Raw genomic sequence first — 16391 nt, 5'->3', positions numbered from 1 at the left:
CCACATTGGTATGAATTGAAGCATTTAAACCTTTCCTCTCGGGTCACATCTGTTGAATCTTTGGTATTCTTTGACATCATCTCCTATCATTCCTATCTCCCTTACTACTCTGGCCACACTGACTTCTTTGCTATTCCTTCAGGAATAGCAAATATTCCTCAGGGCCTTAGTACTTCCTTTTGTCTATAACCATCTTTTCCCAGGGGCGCCCGGGTGGCTCAGTCGTCAAGCGTCTGCCTTCGGCTCAGGTCATGATCCCAGGGTCCTGGGATCGAGCCCCACATCGGGCTCCCTGCTCCACGGGAAGCCTGCCTCTCCCTCTCCCACTCCCCCTGCTTGTGTTGCCTCTCTCACTGCGTCTCTGTCAAATAAATAAATAAAATCTTTAAAACAAAACAAAATAAAACCATCTCTTCCCAGATTTCTGAATGGACTGCTCATCTCTTCCCTTAGACAGACCTCTACTCAAATGTCACCTGAACAGAGGGATTGTGCCTGATCTCCTTATTTCTGAAACAGCAGTCCCTCTGTCCTCTTGCTCTTTGTCCCTCTTACCCTCATTTTATTTCTTTTTTACTCTCATTTTATTTTCCTTCAAAGTGCTTATCGTGACTTGAAAAACTGACATGTTTCTCTGTTTTCTAGATCGGGATGTAAGTTTTACGAGAATAGGGTGTTTTTATGTTTTGTTCACTGCTCTGTGCCCAGTACCTTGCATACCCGCCTCAGTGGCTGGCCCTCAGATACTTGTTAAATGCATGACTTTTATCTTTGCAAATGATGAGTTCACTACTTGCTCAGAGAGTAGAAGTCTATCACATTTTGAAGCTGGAAAGTTCCTTGAAGATCGTCTCATTTAAATATAATCTTTATTTTAAACTGAGATTCGAAGAGATGAAGTGTCTTTTCCTAAGAGCATATGGCTTTTATCAGACAGACTTGGACCTGGCTGATCAGGAGTTTATGCTATTTTATCTGATGGATTATAAAGGAAGTCATTTTTATTTGTTTGACTAGTGTGTATCATTTGTGGGAAAGGAATATTGGTTTAAACTATGAAATCTGATAAATTATGCTATTATTTACAAGACTGGATTTTATATAAAAATTAGCAACTCAAGTTGTGTGACCTGTGGGACACTTTCACAGCTCTTTAAAAATGAAAGTGGTCCTTGGCTTTTCTCTGAATTCTTCTGTTCTGTTGGTCACGCTCACATAACGGGGGTATTTCCAAGAGCTGGTTTAGGCTGAGGTTTTGGGTCTGAGCTGCCCTTCAGCTGCAGCTGTGAGCGTGGGGTTACATCCCAAATAGCGTAACCATGGGAGTCTGCCTCTTGGGTGATGCCACACCATTTCTGGACGTGAGTACACTGCTTTGTAATTGAGTTCTTTGACTACAAGGATCAGAGGTTCTCTTGTACTACCTCAAATTGGGGATGTGGTTATAAGTGACAAGGAGAGCCCCAAAGTAGGAGCTGTGGTAGAACCAGATATCATGGAGGTGTCATGCAAGGGGGTGGCAGGCTGCAGGGATTCAAACAGTGGGAGCTCTGAATTGTAATATTGTAGTATTACAATTGTAATATTGTAATATTGTAACATTGTAATATCCCACCGTTATCGTGACTCAGCCCTTCTCTGCATGTGTGCTCCTCTCTGACTGTGCTTCCAGTGGGAAAATTGTTTTCATATTTCTACTTGAATTCCAGAAAGGGGAATCTGATTGGTCCAGTTCATTTTTTAACACCTAGCTGTGACATAGGCCATCCTAAAGACAGTGGCCACAGAACTCTTGATGCTTAGTAAAGAAACAGCTTAGTTCTGCTTCCTTGAACATGGGGCTGTGAATGTGACTAGTAGGAGGACAAGGTGGGCCAGACAAACTTTTATGATGATAGGTATGTTTATCATAACCTCCTTCCTGCGAGAAGAGCCTATGTCCAAAGTTGCTATCACTAGAGCTACAAAAAAATCTCTGCCCACCCTGAGCCTTCTACCCCTCGTTCTGTACTAAGCAGCTGCTCTTGATACTGCCAGTAGTCTCACCTCTTACGGTGGGGCGGGGGCCAGGGAAAAGAACTGGCATCTCTTGGGTAGTCACTACAGCTGCGCTACCATTGTTGGCAGAGGCTTCTGGGACAAAGGTGAGGAGAGCAGCCAGCTACAGATGTTTTACAGGAGATTGACCACGTGGCTCTGAAACCATGTTCAGAAGTTGGTGATGCTGGCAGCGGAGTGGAGGAAGCTGTCGCGACCCATTTAGGCAGCCAGTTTCAGTTCTGATGGTCCAGGGGCACAGGATTCAGGTGCACAGCCGGCTGAACAGGAATAGTAACAGTCATGCTGATTTATGCAGGAATAACTCATGCCTTTCGATCTGATGATTCCCACCCACCTTGAGTAAAGTGTGTGCTTCTGAGTGGCTGTTTGTTGTGGTGATCGTGTATTTCTTCTGCGCTGGCTGGGCTGGCTTGACTGCTGGTCCTTGGGAGCAAGGTCATGCAGTTGTGGAAGGGTATGGTATACAATACCAGCGTGGTTTGTGAACCTGGCACAAGCCAGGCCACGTGAGTTTCAGATTAACTTTGAGGCAGCCAGCTACAGAGATCCTGTTTGAAGAGCAGGAAAGAAGACTCTAGTTTAAATGGACAAAAATAGGTCATTGTGAAGCTGCATAGACGGCATTCATGGCATGTATTTCTTTTTCCTTTAGTTTATCTAACTCTGGCTTTGGAAAGGAAAGTTTTCAAACTTCACATTTTTTTCCCTTGTAGTATAACTTGAATGGAAATAAGTCTGTTGTTTTAGGCCCAGATTCCAAGTTTTTCTACTTTTTGAGTTCCATAAACTGATCCAAGTTGGGAAACTAAAGGGTTTTAGCCTGTACTTAACCTTTTGCAATTTGTAAGCTTTTGAGTAATACTTTGCCTTTTTTTTTTTTTTTTAAGCAGGTCCTGGCTTATAATACACTCTTTAGTGAATTCTGTATTTTAATTGATCTAAGTTTTCATTCTCGGGAAGGATTTTCTTATAAAAACATGGAAACTTTACTGCAGAGTAGCAGGAGTGGGCTTTTTGTTTTATTTTGTCTTTTTTTGACTTGTTATTCCTTTTAAAAGCTTAGCACACACTCAGTTTAAACTGTTTTATTAAACATCTATCTCTTCTGCCTTGTACTGAAGGTGAACTGTAAGAGTGAGTCTTTGATTTCAGAGCATTTATAGTTTGAGGGACTGTATAGAAAGGAGTAGGCAGAGGAATGTACAGGCGACAAGACAGAGCCTGAGCAGCCACATACGTAACAGAGACACCCTGTACTCTGCCACAACAGTACCTGTTGTGCTATGTCCGGACAGAAATGCTAGGAACAGGGGAGATGCTTGTTTAGCACAGAGAAGTCAAAACCACCCCTGGTGAGAATGTTCTTTGGAAGAGAGTAGCTCTCAGGAACTGAAATGGAAGGTGCAAATTTGACAGGCTGAGGCAGGGTGAATGTTTTCACAGAGGGTGTAGATTGGGACAGGACTTGCTGATAGGAATTGGATGAGCAAGTGAAACCAAGGGAGGATATGTCAGTTGAAAAGGTTTGGAACCTTTGGTTCCTGGTGAACAATTTTGAAAGCTGAGAACAAAAACCTGGGTTGTCTTTCATAATAGAATGGATAGCTTTAGTCAAGGCTTTAGTCTTGTGAAGGAGAAATGGTGGCACAGAGAACACCTATTGGCAACAGCATCAAGAACTCATCAGAGGAGTATAAAAGTGCAAGAAGGAGGAGAAATTAGAGTGTCAAAGTTCAAGCGCTGTAAAAGCAGGCTTGGACCAAAGCTTCATCATAGGGAAGTGTCTATTAAGTTAAAAGTTGTCTGATGCTGAATGAGGGAGAATGACAAGCAGGGGGGGCAAGAGCTGGCTGTTTGTGGACTCAGACATGGGCAGCAGTTACTATGTGACACTGAGCAAGTTATTTAATCTCTGAACCTCAGTTTACTCATCTGAGTTAATACTACTCATGGGGTTACTAAATGGATTATAGGAAATAGGGCACATTCATACCAACACGGTACTTAGGCTTAATAGGTGTTGAGTAGTATTAGTGTCCTCCCCCTGGTAAAAATGAAATGCTCAGTAATAATAAAACTGCCCAACTAGTTTGACCAGTTTCCTCCCACACCCCCAGTCTGATCTCAGTTTTCATGGTCAGGTGCTTGTTAGAACTGACTGTGACTAGAACTGACAGACTGGCCGACTTCACAAGGACTTCTTTATGTAGGAAATGTGAGGTTACATAAACAGAGCAAGTTTTGAGCCCAAATGCCCCAGGTCACTGCCCTGGATCGCAGGACTTTACTAAGAACACAGGCAGTAGATTGCCAGTTTTCAACTCTGAGGTGGTTCTACCCCTCGGACTTGCTTTCTTGTCCATTCCTACCTTCCTCCACCCCTGCCTGCCAAGCCAGAAGTCCACAAAGAAACAGTTACTAGTGCAATGAAAAAACACAAAACAGTAGACCAAAATGTTTGAGCCTCAGCCCTAGGTAGTAAATATAGTCAAAGAAATATGTTTAGTTCTGAATCCACAGGAAACGTTCAGGAATCCATGGATTTGGGCAGTATCTGCAGAGCCATCTCTACATCTTATCTTAGGCTAATTCCTTCACCTGAAATGTCCTCCATTTTTTCCCTATGTCATGCCATTACAATCTCCTACCGCCTACAAAAGGACTTCCCTGATTTTTCTATCCATGTCTTCTTTTTTTTTTTTTAAAGATTTTATTTATTTTTCAACAGAGAGAGAGAGAGACAGCGAGAGAGGGAACACAAGCAGGGGGAGTGGGAGAGGGAGAAGCAGGCTTCCTGCCGAGCAGGGAGCCCGATGTGGGACTCGATCCCAGGACCCTGGGATCATGACCTGAGCTGAAGGTAGACGCTTAACGACTGAGCCACCCAGGCGCCCCTCTATCCATGTCTTCTTCACTGAAAGATCTTTCTTCTTTCTGTGAAGTCCAACTTTTACAAATACCTCAAAAAAATACTTCTTGGGATCCTTAATGTATTGTTCCTAGATTATAGTTCTCTGTGTACTTATTCTTCATGACTTTTTTGTACTAGCTTATAAATTTCTTAAGAATGAAGTCTTGCTTATGTTAGTAATCCTCCTCCGTGCCTAGAGCACATAGTAAGTGTTCAGTAAATTTTGGAAATCACATGTTTTCATCCAAGAGGGAAAATGAATAGGGAATCCAGTTCAGAGACCTACAGTGTTCTCCAGGGAGCAGGCAGGGAATTGATGAGGTGCTTCAGCTCTTCCCGCCTACTGCCCCCAATCCTATACTCTAACTAATGAATTCTCATCTGTTTTCCAAATGAGCCAAACCTTTGACTTTCGATACCTTGGCCTGCACTCTTTCATGAACTTGGAATGCCCTTACATCCTCGAAGACTCATTATTGTCCAGCTCATATATGGCCTTTGTTCTGTGGCTTTCCCAGATGTTTGGACACTTTTGCTTCATTTGTCTCTCAGCAGTGTTCTATAGGACACACCCTCAACACACCACCTTTCATGGTGTCCCTTAGTCATTTATTTATAGGTTGGATTTTTCTAGGACTTGGCTTCTTCATCTTTGTAGCTTCATTGCCTAGCTTCATGCCTTGTCCCTCATAAATATTTTAGGTTCTATTGAATTGAATCCAAAGACAAAGACTCCTGAGGCAAACCAGGTAAGTCTTCTGACCCGAGAGCCAAGGTTAGTGAGAATGTTTGGAACAGCCTTCTGTGCCAAAAGGTGTCTGAATTCAGGCAGTTCTGGCTGGGGAGGTGCCCTTCAGCTCTGTCTAGGAAAGTCACAGGAAATCAGGGAGCCTGGATTCTGTGCAAGGAGAGATCTCTCTCTGTGTGTCCAGACCATGGATTTTTCCTTCTGGGGCTGATCTCGCTTAATCAGAAATTGGCTGTCCCTTGGTCAGCTACTGTTTTATGAATGTAGCAATGGTTTAGGGCACAGCCCTACAAGCTGAAATTGTTTTCCCATTGTAGCTGATAATTGAAACATATAAATCACTAAGAGCATTAGTTGATTTTAAGAACTGTTGGGTCTTTAAAAAATACCAAACAGCTCTTGAGAGAATGGGAGAAGATATTACTCTCTTCCCCAGAAAGACCTTGTGGGGTTTTTTTTCCTCACAAATTTTTATTTTCAAAAATTTAAAACCGGGGCTCCTCGGTGGCTCAGTCATTAGACGTCGGCCTTCAGCTCAGGTCATGATCCCAGGGCCCTGGGATCAAGCCCTGCATCGGACTCCCTGCTCAGCAGGAAGCCTGCTTCTCCCTCTCCCACTCCCCCTGCTTGTGTTCCCTCTCTCGCTGTGTCTCTCTGTCAAATAAAAAAATAAATAAATAAATCCTTAAAAAAAAAGAATAAATGCAACAAACACCTATATAGCCTTTTTCTAGATTCACTAGTTGTCAGCATTTTGCCACATTTGCTTTTTCTCTTTTTTTCTGTGTGTGTGTGTGATTATCATTTGAGAGTAAGTTGTAGACATCAAGATCCCTCACTCCTAAGTGCTTCTGCATATGTCTCCTGTGAACAAGAAATACCCAGATTGTTCTAGTAATGTCCTTTAGAGCTGTTTTTTTTTTTTAATCCAAGATCCAAACATGTAGCCTTAACACCCAAATATAGACTTAATTTAGTTGTCATATCTCTCTACTGTCTTTTAATTTAGACAGTTTCCTAGGCTTTTTATCTTTTGTATCATTTGACGGGTCCATGTCAGATGTTTTATAGAATATCACTTAATTTGGAATTATGTTTCCTTATAATGAAATTCAAGTAAAACACTGTTAGCAGAAATAGTATGTAGATGATATGCTGCATTGAGAAGGACATAGTACAGGAGGCACATTAAGTCAGTTTGCCCTGTTGTTGGTGATGTTAATTTTTATCATTTGGTTGAGGTGTTGTCTGCCAGATTCCTCCATTTTAAAAATGCCTTTCTCCCTTTGCGAATAATGATTAATCTGTGAAGTGATACTTTAAGAGTATGTTAAATATCTTGTATCCCTTTCCCAAATTCACCCAATAGTTTTAGAATCCATTGATGATTCTTGCTTAAGTCGATTATTACTGTGATGATATTCATTTTATTAAAATCTTAATTTAGTGAGATACCTGCTTTTTCACTCCCTCAAGTACCTTTATTCTAAATACATAACTTGTGGGGTGCCTAGGTGGCTCAGTCAGTTGAGCATCCAGCTCTTGGTTTAGGCTCAGGTCATGATCTTGCAGTAGTGGGACTGAGCCCCATGTCTGTTTCAGATTTCTCTCCCTTCCCTCCTGCTCCCTCTCTCTCTCTCAAATTAATTAATTAATTAAATCTTTAAAAATAAATAAATACATATATGTAATTTAGAAATAAATTGAAAGCCAATAGGCATCTGTACTAAATATGACAATTTGACCTAAATAAAACTAAATCTAAACTTCTGATGATTTTGAAATTCATCATTTTAGTTCTTCTTAATATAGTTCTGTGGGCTTTCGAGCAAATGTATCTGCATAGGCCTTAAATTGTAGCACTAAAAGCACAGGTGACCACTTTCTGCTACTTAAAACACTGTGAAATGATCACTGTCACAAAAGTAACCATAAATAGTAAACAGACCAGTCCTCATTTGTGAATGATAATGAAATTTTTGCCTCATCATTTTTAGGCAAGACAGTATAAGTGAATGGATAAAGAATGAGGGCTCTGTAAGCTGACCTGGGTTTTAATCTGAGGTGTCCCTTAACCCCTTGGAGTTTCAGTTTTCTCATCTGTAAAATGAGAATAAAAACTTGTATTTACCTCACAGAATTACTGTGAGGATGAAAAGAGCTTATAGACGTAAAGTGTTGATTATTAGCTAAGTGCCTGGCACACTGTAAGCACTTCGTAACTGGTGTTTGTGGTGGTGAAATTGGTGGTGATGGTTATTTGTACTAGGGATCAAGTATAAAAAAAATTCTAACATGAAAAATTAGGTATTTAAGAGCTCAGGAAGCATTGTTTTTTGACAGGTAGCCAAGAACATTTTGAAGATTGTTGTACTTAATGTGTTCTCAGGTATTAAGAGAAAAAAAAATCTATTAATTAAATTTAGCCTGTAACGTCCTGGCCAAATAAAATGGAATCATCCCAAGTAAGTCCCCCCAACCCATACCTTCCTGTTCCTCTTTACCCCAGAGAAGTGTGGTCAGTCCAGGCCTGTCTAAAATTCCCTCACTGTTTTCCCCTTTCTCACCCAACCTATTTGGCACCAGTGGGAAAGCAAGCAATTTCCTGCCATCCATTCTGCCCAACCCAGAGTCATGATGGTGATAGTGTTAAGAACTCCTGTTGCTCTGTTGCTCCAGAGCCCATAGTTCCACCCACAGGCTGGCTCTGAGTTTAGGGCCTCCCATAGCTCACCACATCCCTCAAACCCCCTCACACTCCTCAGGTATGTGGAAAATAAAGTCACCATTTCTGAAACTTGAGTTTTATGGTACTCTTGTCTCTTACTGACTCAGAGGTCAAGGGAGAACAGAGGGAGCTTACAATTTTTTGGTCAAGCTTTTTTATATGCCTTTCAAACTAATAGAAGAACCTGCCATCATAGTGACAGTTTGAGGAGCTCTATTTGTAAGTATAATAGGCTTTTATTATTTTTTTTGAAGATTTATTTATTTGAGAGAGAGAAAGCCCATGCATGAGTGGGGGGAGGGGTAGAGTCCCACACCAACTCCCCGCTAAGCGTGGAGCCCAGCACAGGGCTCAATGCCACCATCCTTAACCCGAGCTGAAATCAAGAGCCAGATGTTCAACCGACTGAGCCACCCAGGTACCCCAATAATAGGCTTTTATTTAAAGAATGTATTAGAATCAGCAAATAATATCACATCTGATAATTTCCTCTCCTGGTGGACATGGCTAATTATATATGAAAACAAAATATTCAATCACTTTATTATTTGTTTACAGTAATATTCAGCCTATTATTCAAATAACTTTAAGGTTTATCTTTAGTATCTAGATTACTGCCCTTTATTCACCAAACACTTGAAAATGCACATAGAAAGTGCATATCATTAATTTGAACTCCAACTTTTACGGGACTGTATGCAAAACTCAATTTTATATATCACACAAATATGCAGAAGTATCACTGAAAATGCAGAAAGAAAAATTGACACTTGCACAATACCTAGTTTACAAAGCACCCTTACATGTACTATTTCATAACCTACCTCTCTGTAAGTTAATCAGGACAAATACTTTTTTTTTTCATTTTACAGAGAAAAGAGCCAAGACTCAGAAACTTTACGTTAATATTCAAATTCATGGTTCCACCACTTGTTAGGTTACCTTGAGCAAGTTGCTTAATCACTCTGTGCAATTTCTTTAACTGTGAAACAACTAAAAGTAGTGCCTCCTTCACAGGGTGTGTGTGATGATGAATGAATGAACTTAGAATGGTGCCTGGTACATAGTAGATAGATGCTCAGTAAATGTTAGCTATTATTACACACAGCTAGTAATGTTAGAACTTAGATCTAAATCTAGACCTTCTGACTCCTAGTCCAGAACTCTTTTCATAGTACCATGTGGAATTTGCCTTTTAGTAAATAATTGATTTAATTTTTATCTCACATTGACCTTGTTATTCTAGAAGGAATCTTTTTCTGCTTTGTTTACTTTGAACTTAAATTTCTAAAGATCAAAAGGGAAATATATTTGAAGGATTCTTCCTTCCTGATTTGTTTTTAAATACTCTGATTTCTCTTATCATCTGGGTTTGGTTGACCTTGAGGTGTCAGAAGGTGTTTTTAGTAGGTGAAGGTATAATAAAGTTGTGTTCATGAGTGATTTGGGGTATCTCTGGTGAATTTTGTTTTGGTTGGAAGTCCTGAGGTACGAAGTAGGGTTGAAGGAAATTGTTGAACTGGAGTCACAACCCTTATCTGTAATGCTAAGAGAATATTGTCATTACTGGGTGGCAGCTTGCTGATCAGGGAGTAGAGATGATTTATTATAAAAGATTATTTGCTGTAAAAGAGTTATCCTAAAGAAATTGGCAAAGTATTATGAGCCATTCCTTGGGAAAGGAGAAGTTGTTCATAGATATTTTTCTTGATAATAGTATTTGTAGCAAGCTTTTACTTCTGACTCCCCATTGTTTTTACTCTGTCTACTGCTAATGTTAACATTTATGGCTGTGTGAGAGGCCTGATTGAAGATCTACATGCTTTTGTGTTAGCTACTCAGCTGCTATGGGGAGATACTCTCCCTCTCTTCTGATGCACAAGTTGAGCTCAGTGCAGGAATTAATGTGGAAGATTCTAGAGGGTGGGCAGCAGCATGCCAGAAAAACGTAGTCAGCCTGGTGGCCTTCTGGTGGCCTTCTGGTGGCAAGGAGCTAGAGAAAGCCCCATTTCAGTGAGCATGCCCCATTCCCAGGCCTTTTTTTTTTTTTTTTTTTTTTAAGTAGGCTCCATGGCCAGCATGGAGCCCAACACGGGGCCTGAACTCATGACCCTGAGATCAGGACTCCAGCCAAGATCAAGAGTTGGATGATCAACCGAATGAGACACCCAGACACCCCTCCCCAGGCCTTTTTGATGGGACTGTGCATAATATACACAGATGGGGTCCTCTCCAAGAACAAGATATCCAGTGTGCCTCTTAGGACCTTTGTGGGCCATCTCTGCCAGGGTTTAACTTGGTGAGGCAGGAGGTTTGAGAGGACATGCTGAAACCTCCTCTTTGTAATTTGCATTTTTTTAACCTCACTCATCTCTAGTATTCACTTTGGCAAGTGGAATTAATGTTCTCACATTAAATGAAAACACTGAATTTTTAATAGATTCCTTGGGGCTTGGTGATTGTTTGATACTGTTTCCAATAGAGAAAGGATATGAAGAAATGATATTTTTTCTAGTCTTGCAGTTAGGTTTTATTTTTCTTGCCTAGCCACCTGCTGAATCTTTTGACCCAGCTAGCTTAGGAGGAGAGCCCAGAAAACAGCTCTGGGTCCCCCCATGTAGGCAGCCTCCCTGGTGTAGCTATATACCCACTCCTTTGGGCTTGGTGCTATCCCCTGTACGTTGACTTCTGCCTGTTGAATTGGCCACTCTTGTGTCAGATAATGGTTGATCTTTTTCCTGCTGTGTTTGTTTGGATGATAGTGGTTAACCTTTCTTCTGCTGTTTTTGCTTGGATGCTGTGTATACTAGACAAGGAGTTGAGAAAAGTATTTAAAAAAAAAAGTACCCAGAGGCACCCGGGTGGCTCAGTCGTTAAGCATCTGCCTTCGGCTCAGGTCATGATCCCAGGGCCCTGGGATCGAGCCCCTCATCGGGCTCCCTGCTTCGCGGGAAGCCTGCTTCTCCCTCTCCCACTCCCCCTGCTTGTGTTCCCTCTCTCGCTGTGTCTCTCTCTGTCAAATAAATAAATAAAATCTTAAAAAAAAAATACCCATTATTCATTATCTACTGCTACTGTCATTGTGTGCTGCCTAGGACTCCAAGAGCTTTGCTTCTAGGCCAGTTGATTAACATCTTTGTTTGATGTGCGAGAATCTTCTGAATATGGAGGTTCTTATTCTTCTCCACCATTTACACCTTTCTGGCATGCAGTGTACCAGGGTAGGACCATATTGGTGATGGGTTTTTTTGAGGACTGGGAGTGGAGCTGACCGCTGAGAGGCTGCAAAGCTAGCGGGGTTGCAGAAGGGTTGAATAGTTGACTAGTCAAACTTAGACTGGCTCATGATGGGCCTTTGCCCCGCTGCCATACATGAATGCTGATATGGCAGCAGATGCCAGAATTGGTCCCTTAAACATCTGCTGACCTATTTGAAGTCTTTGCTGATTCTCTCAAGTAAGAGTCCTTGCTCCTCTGGGCTACCAATGCACTTTTTGTCCCCATGTATCTCCTTCAGTTTTGTAGCAAATAGTTAATTGTCTAAATGTCTGTTTCTTCTACCACAGAAGTCTCTTGACAGTAGGAACGTACTCTCCTCCATCTCAGTTTTCTCATAATCCACAGATTGTGTCCCACTTATAACAGTTGCTCAGTAAATCTTACTGAGTCGAAGTGAGCAAAGCTGGCTGTCTCTATGGAAATACTGCAGCTAGTATCCATGTTTATCAGTTGTGTACTCTTCCATGAGATAGGAGAGTATCCTTGGAGAAAGCAGACATCATCATCAGAAGTAACATTAGGCTAGGCTATTATTGGGCTTTTTTTTTTTAGACAACTTTTCTTGGTATTAATTCACATACCATACAGTTTACCCATTTAAAGTATAAAATTCAGTGGTTTTCAGTATGTTCATAGAGTTATGCCACTATCATCACCACAATCAATCTTAGAAAATATTCATCATCCTCAGAAGAAACCCTGTACCTATTCTCTCCAGTCTTTAACCCGAGGTAACCACTGATATATTTTTTGTCTCTATAGATTTGCCTATTCTGGGCATTTTATATAAATGGAATCATACAATATTTGTGCCTGGCTTCTTTCACTTAACATAATATTTTCAAGGTGCATCCATATTGTAGCATGTGTCAAGCATAAAGTTTGATGGAAGTTGGGGGGCAGATGATGCTTGTTTTTTGGCTAGTTGTTGTGGCTCAGGCCAGGGATGAATCTGCCTGCTCTCTTGATGACCAAATCTACAGGCATACCATGGAGATATTGTGGCTTCAGTTCTAGACCACCCCAATAAAGCAAATATTTCAATAAAGTGAATCAAATAAATTTTTTAGTTTCCCAGTGCGTATGAAAGTTATGTTTACACTATATTGTAGTCTGTTAAATGTGCAACAGCATTATGTCTAAAAAACTATATATACCTTAATTAAAAATTACTTTATTGTTAAAATATGGAACCACTACCTGAGCTTTCGGTGAGTTGTAACCTTTTTGTTGGGAAGAATCTTGTCTCAGAGTTCATGGCTGCTGACAGATCAGGGTGGGGATTGTTAAAGGTTGGGATGGATGTGGTAATTTCTTAAAGTAAGACAATAATTAACTTTGCCACATCATTTCTCTGGAGCATACAATGCTGTTTGATAGCATTTTACCCACAGTAGAACTTCTTTCAGAATTGGGGACAGTCCTTTCAAACTCTGCCTCTGCTTTATCAGCTAAGTTTATATAATATTCTAAATCTTTTGTTATCATTTCAACCGTCTTCATAGCATCTTCACTGGGAATAGATTGCATCTCAAGAAACCGTTTTCTTTGCTCATCCATGAGAAACAACTCCTCATCTGTTAAAGTTTTATCATTAAAACTGGCTGAGATTACAGCCATTCAGTTACATCTTCATCTTCCATATACTTATTCTAGTTCTCTTGCTATTTCTGCCACATCTGCAGCTACTTCCTCCACTTAAGTCTTGAACCCCTCAAAGTTATCCTTAAGTTGGAATCAGCTTCTTCCAAACTCCTGTTATGGTGATAATTTGACCTCTTCCCGTGATCATGATTGTTCTTAATGACATCTAGAATGGTAGATCTTTTCCAAAAGGTTTTCAGTTTACTTTGCCCAGATCCATCAGAGGACTCTCTGGCAGCTATAGTCTTATGAAATGTATATCTTAAATAATAAGACTGGGGGGGCGCCTGGCTGTTTCAGTTGGAGGCACATGCGACTCTTGATCTCGGGGTGTGAGATTTCTACTAAAATAAGTAAATAAACTTAAAAAAATAATAATAAAATTTGAAAGTTGAAATCCATGGGCTGCAGAATGGACATAGTGTTAGCAGGCATGAAAACAACATTCATTTCATTGTACATCTTCGCCATCAGTGTTCTTGGGTGACCTAGTACATTGTCAATGAGCAGTAATATTTTGAAAGGAATCTATTTTTCTGAGCAGTAGGTCAACAGTGGGCCTAAAATATCCCATAAACTATCTTGTAAACAGATGTGCTGTCATCCAGGCTTTATGGTTCCATTTATAGAGCATAGGCAAAGTAAATCTATCATAATTCTTAAGGGCTGTAGGATTTTCAGAATGGTCAATGAGCATTGGCTTCAACATAAAGTCACCAGCTGTATTAATGCCTAATAAGAGAGTGAGCTTGTCCTTGGAAGCTTTGAAGGTTGGCCTTGACCTCTCCTCGTTAGCTGTAAAAGTCCTAGCTGGCATCTTCCAATACAAGGCTGTTTCATCTACATTGAAAAAGCTGCTGTTTACTGGGGGCATCTTCATTAATTACCTTAGCAAGATCTTCTTGATAACCTGCTGCAGCTTCTACATCAGCACTTGCTGCTTTACCTTGCACTTTTATGTCATGGAGATGGCTTCTTTCTTTAAACATCACGAATCAACCTCTGCTAGCTTCCAACTTTTCTTCTTCAGCTTCCTCATCTCTCTCAGCCTTCATAGAATTGCAGAGAGTTAAGGCCTTGCTCTGGATTAGGTTTTGGTTCAAGGGAATGTTGTGGCTGGTTTGATCTATCTAGACCACTAGAACTTTTTTCATATCAGCCATAAAGCTGTTTTGCTTTCTTATCATTCGTGTGTTCCCTGGAGTAGCACTTTTAATTTCCTTCAAGAACTTTTCTTTTGCATTTGCAACTTGACTAACTGGCTCAAGAGGCCCAGCCTCCAGCCTCTCTCAGGTTTCAACATGTCTTCTGCACTATGCTTAATCATTTCTAGCTGTTGACTTAAAGTGAGAAATGTGCAACTCCTCCTTTTACTTGAACACTTGGAGGGCACTGCAGGGTTATTATTTGGCCTATTTTCAATATTGTTGTGTCTCAGGACATAGGGAGGCCCACGGAGAGGGAGAGAGACAGTGGAATGGCTGGTCCGTGGAGCAGTCAGAACACACACAATATCTATCAAGTTCACTTGCTTATGTGGGCCTGGTTCATGGTTCCCCAGAACAATCACGATAGTAACCTCAAAGATTCCTGATCACAGATCACCATGACAAATATAATAATAATGATGAAAAAGTTTGAAATATTGTGAGAATTGCCAAAATGTGACACAAAGTAAGTAAATGCTATTGGTAAAATGGCTCCAATAGATTTACTTGATGTAGGGTTGCCACAGGCTTTCAATTTGTAAAAAACGCAATATCTGCAAAGCACAATAAAGTGAAGGACAATAAAATGAGGTATGCTTGTATTTCATGGAAATTCCATAGAGGAGTTCTGAACTTGCTCCCCTGAGTAATTATGAGAATTAAGCAAGATTATGTCTACAAGTACCTAACCCAATGCTTGGCATATGAAGTGTCTCAGTGACTATTACTTCCTGTGTCCCATTTCAAGTTCTTAGATTTTAGTAAGAATTTGCCAAAGGGAAACAACAGGTAAATTTTTATATGGTACTTTGAGTTTAATATACTGATTTCTCTCTCCGTCCTTTTGTTTTTGTTCTCCCAAGGCTATGCCTTTCTGCTGTTCCAGGAGGAGAGCTCAGTGCAAGCATTGATAGATGCCTGCCTGGAAGAAGACGGGAAGCTATACCTGTGCGTGTCAAGCCCCACCATCAAGGATAAACCGGTAAGTGATATGCAGCCAGCTGGTGCTTTTCTAGAGCACATATGCATTTGGAATAGCTGATCACCTTTTTTCTGTAATGGGAATGCTGGTAACTAGGATCCTCTTACCCAGGGTGACCTTGCTATGCAGTAGAGCTGGACTGTTGTGGATGAGAAACTAATAACAAATTACTCTGTATTTCGTTTTATACCTTTGGGACTGCGTGTAAACAAATGTGTCCTTGTCTTTCACTTTACAGCTCTTTCAAGCTAATTCCTATTCAGTAACTCTGAATTGAAGTAAACAATGCTCTTAGTGGTTTTGGCAACTGGTTTCTGTCATTATTTCAGATCAAGGACAGGAATAATTTATTATTTTTTTTAAAAAGATGGTAATTGGCAATGTTTATGCTCCTGTGAATGCAAGGCATTGTGCTGGATGGTGCCCACAACGGACTAACTAGAGCCTTCTGGGCCAGGAGCTCACACTCTCAAATGGATAGGCTTCGAACAGGGCAGGAGAAAGCAAGGACAGAGAACATGGACCCAAAACCATAAATAAATGTACACTTATACAGCGTTTGTGTTAAGAGTTTGTGGTTTCTGAGCCAAAGGGTGTGAGTAAGTTGTTGGGTAAGAGAAGAAGACTGCTTCCTTTCTCCTGACAGGCATTATCAGTGGAGAAGGGGCAAGACTATATTCAGAACAACAGTAAAAAAAGAAATTGGTTAACATGGTAGAAGTAGGATGGAGAGAAATTAGGAGGGGGTGAGTTTGTGTATCAAGACTTGGTGCTAGGAGTGGGACATAGGGTAAAAACAGTGATACAGACCAAGGGACCAATGCAGGTAT

At 40.7% G+C, this 16391-nt stretch overlaps 1 protein-coding gene across 14 annotated transcripts in view; it reads left to right on the top strand.

Annotated features, from left to right (window-relative positions):
* The window catches only part of CPEB3 (cytoplasmic polyadenylation element binding protein 3), a 186615-nt gene that overhangs the window by 121688 nt on the left and 48536 nt on the right, over positions 1-16391 (top strand). For all 14 annotated transcript variants that reach the window (XR_003520390.2, XM_027596641.2, XM_027596639.2 and 11 more), the window contains one exon: positions 15443-15561. Coding sequence is in view for 13 of the 14 variants with exons in the window: in XM_027596641.2 (XP_027452442.1) it covers positions 15443-15561 (119 nt within the window). In the remaining variant the exon portion in view is untranslated. The remainder of the gene's footprint in view (positions 1-15442; positions 15562-16391) is intronic.

This window comes from Zalophus californianus, chromosome 15 (assembly GCF_009762305.2).
Source record: "Zalophus californianus isolate mZalCal1 chromosome 15, mZalCal1.pri.v2, whole genome shotgun sequence".
In the NCBI taxonomy this organism is placed as follows: domain Eukaryota; kingdom Metazoa; phylum Chordata; class Mammalia; order Carnivora; family Otariidae; genus Zalophus; species Zalophus californianus.
This window is presented reverse-complemented; position numbering and strand designations above follow the sequence as displayed.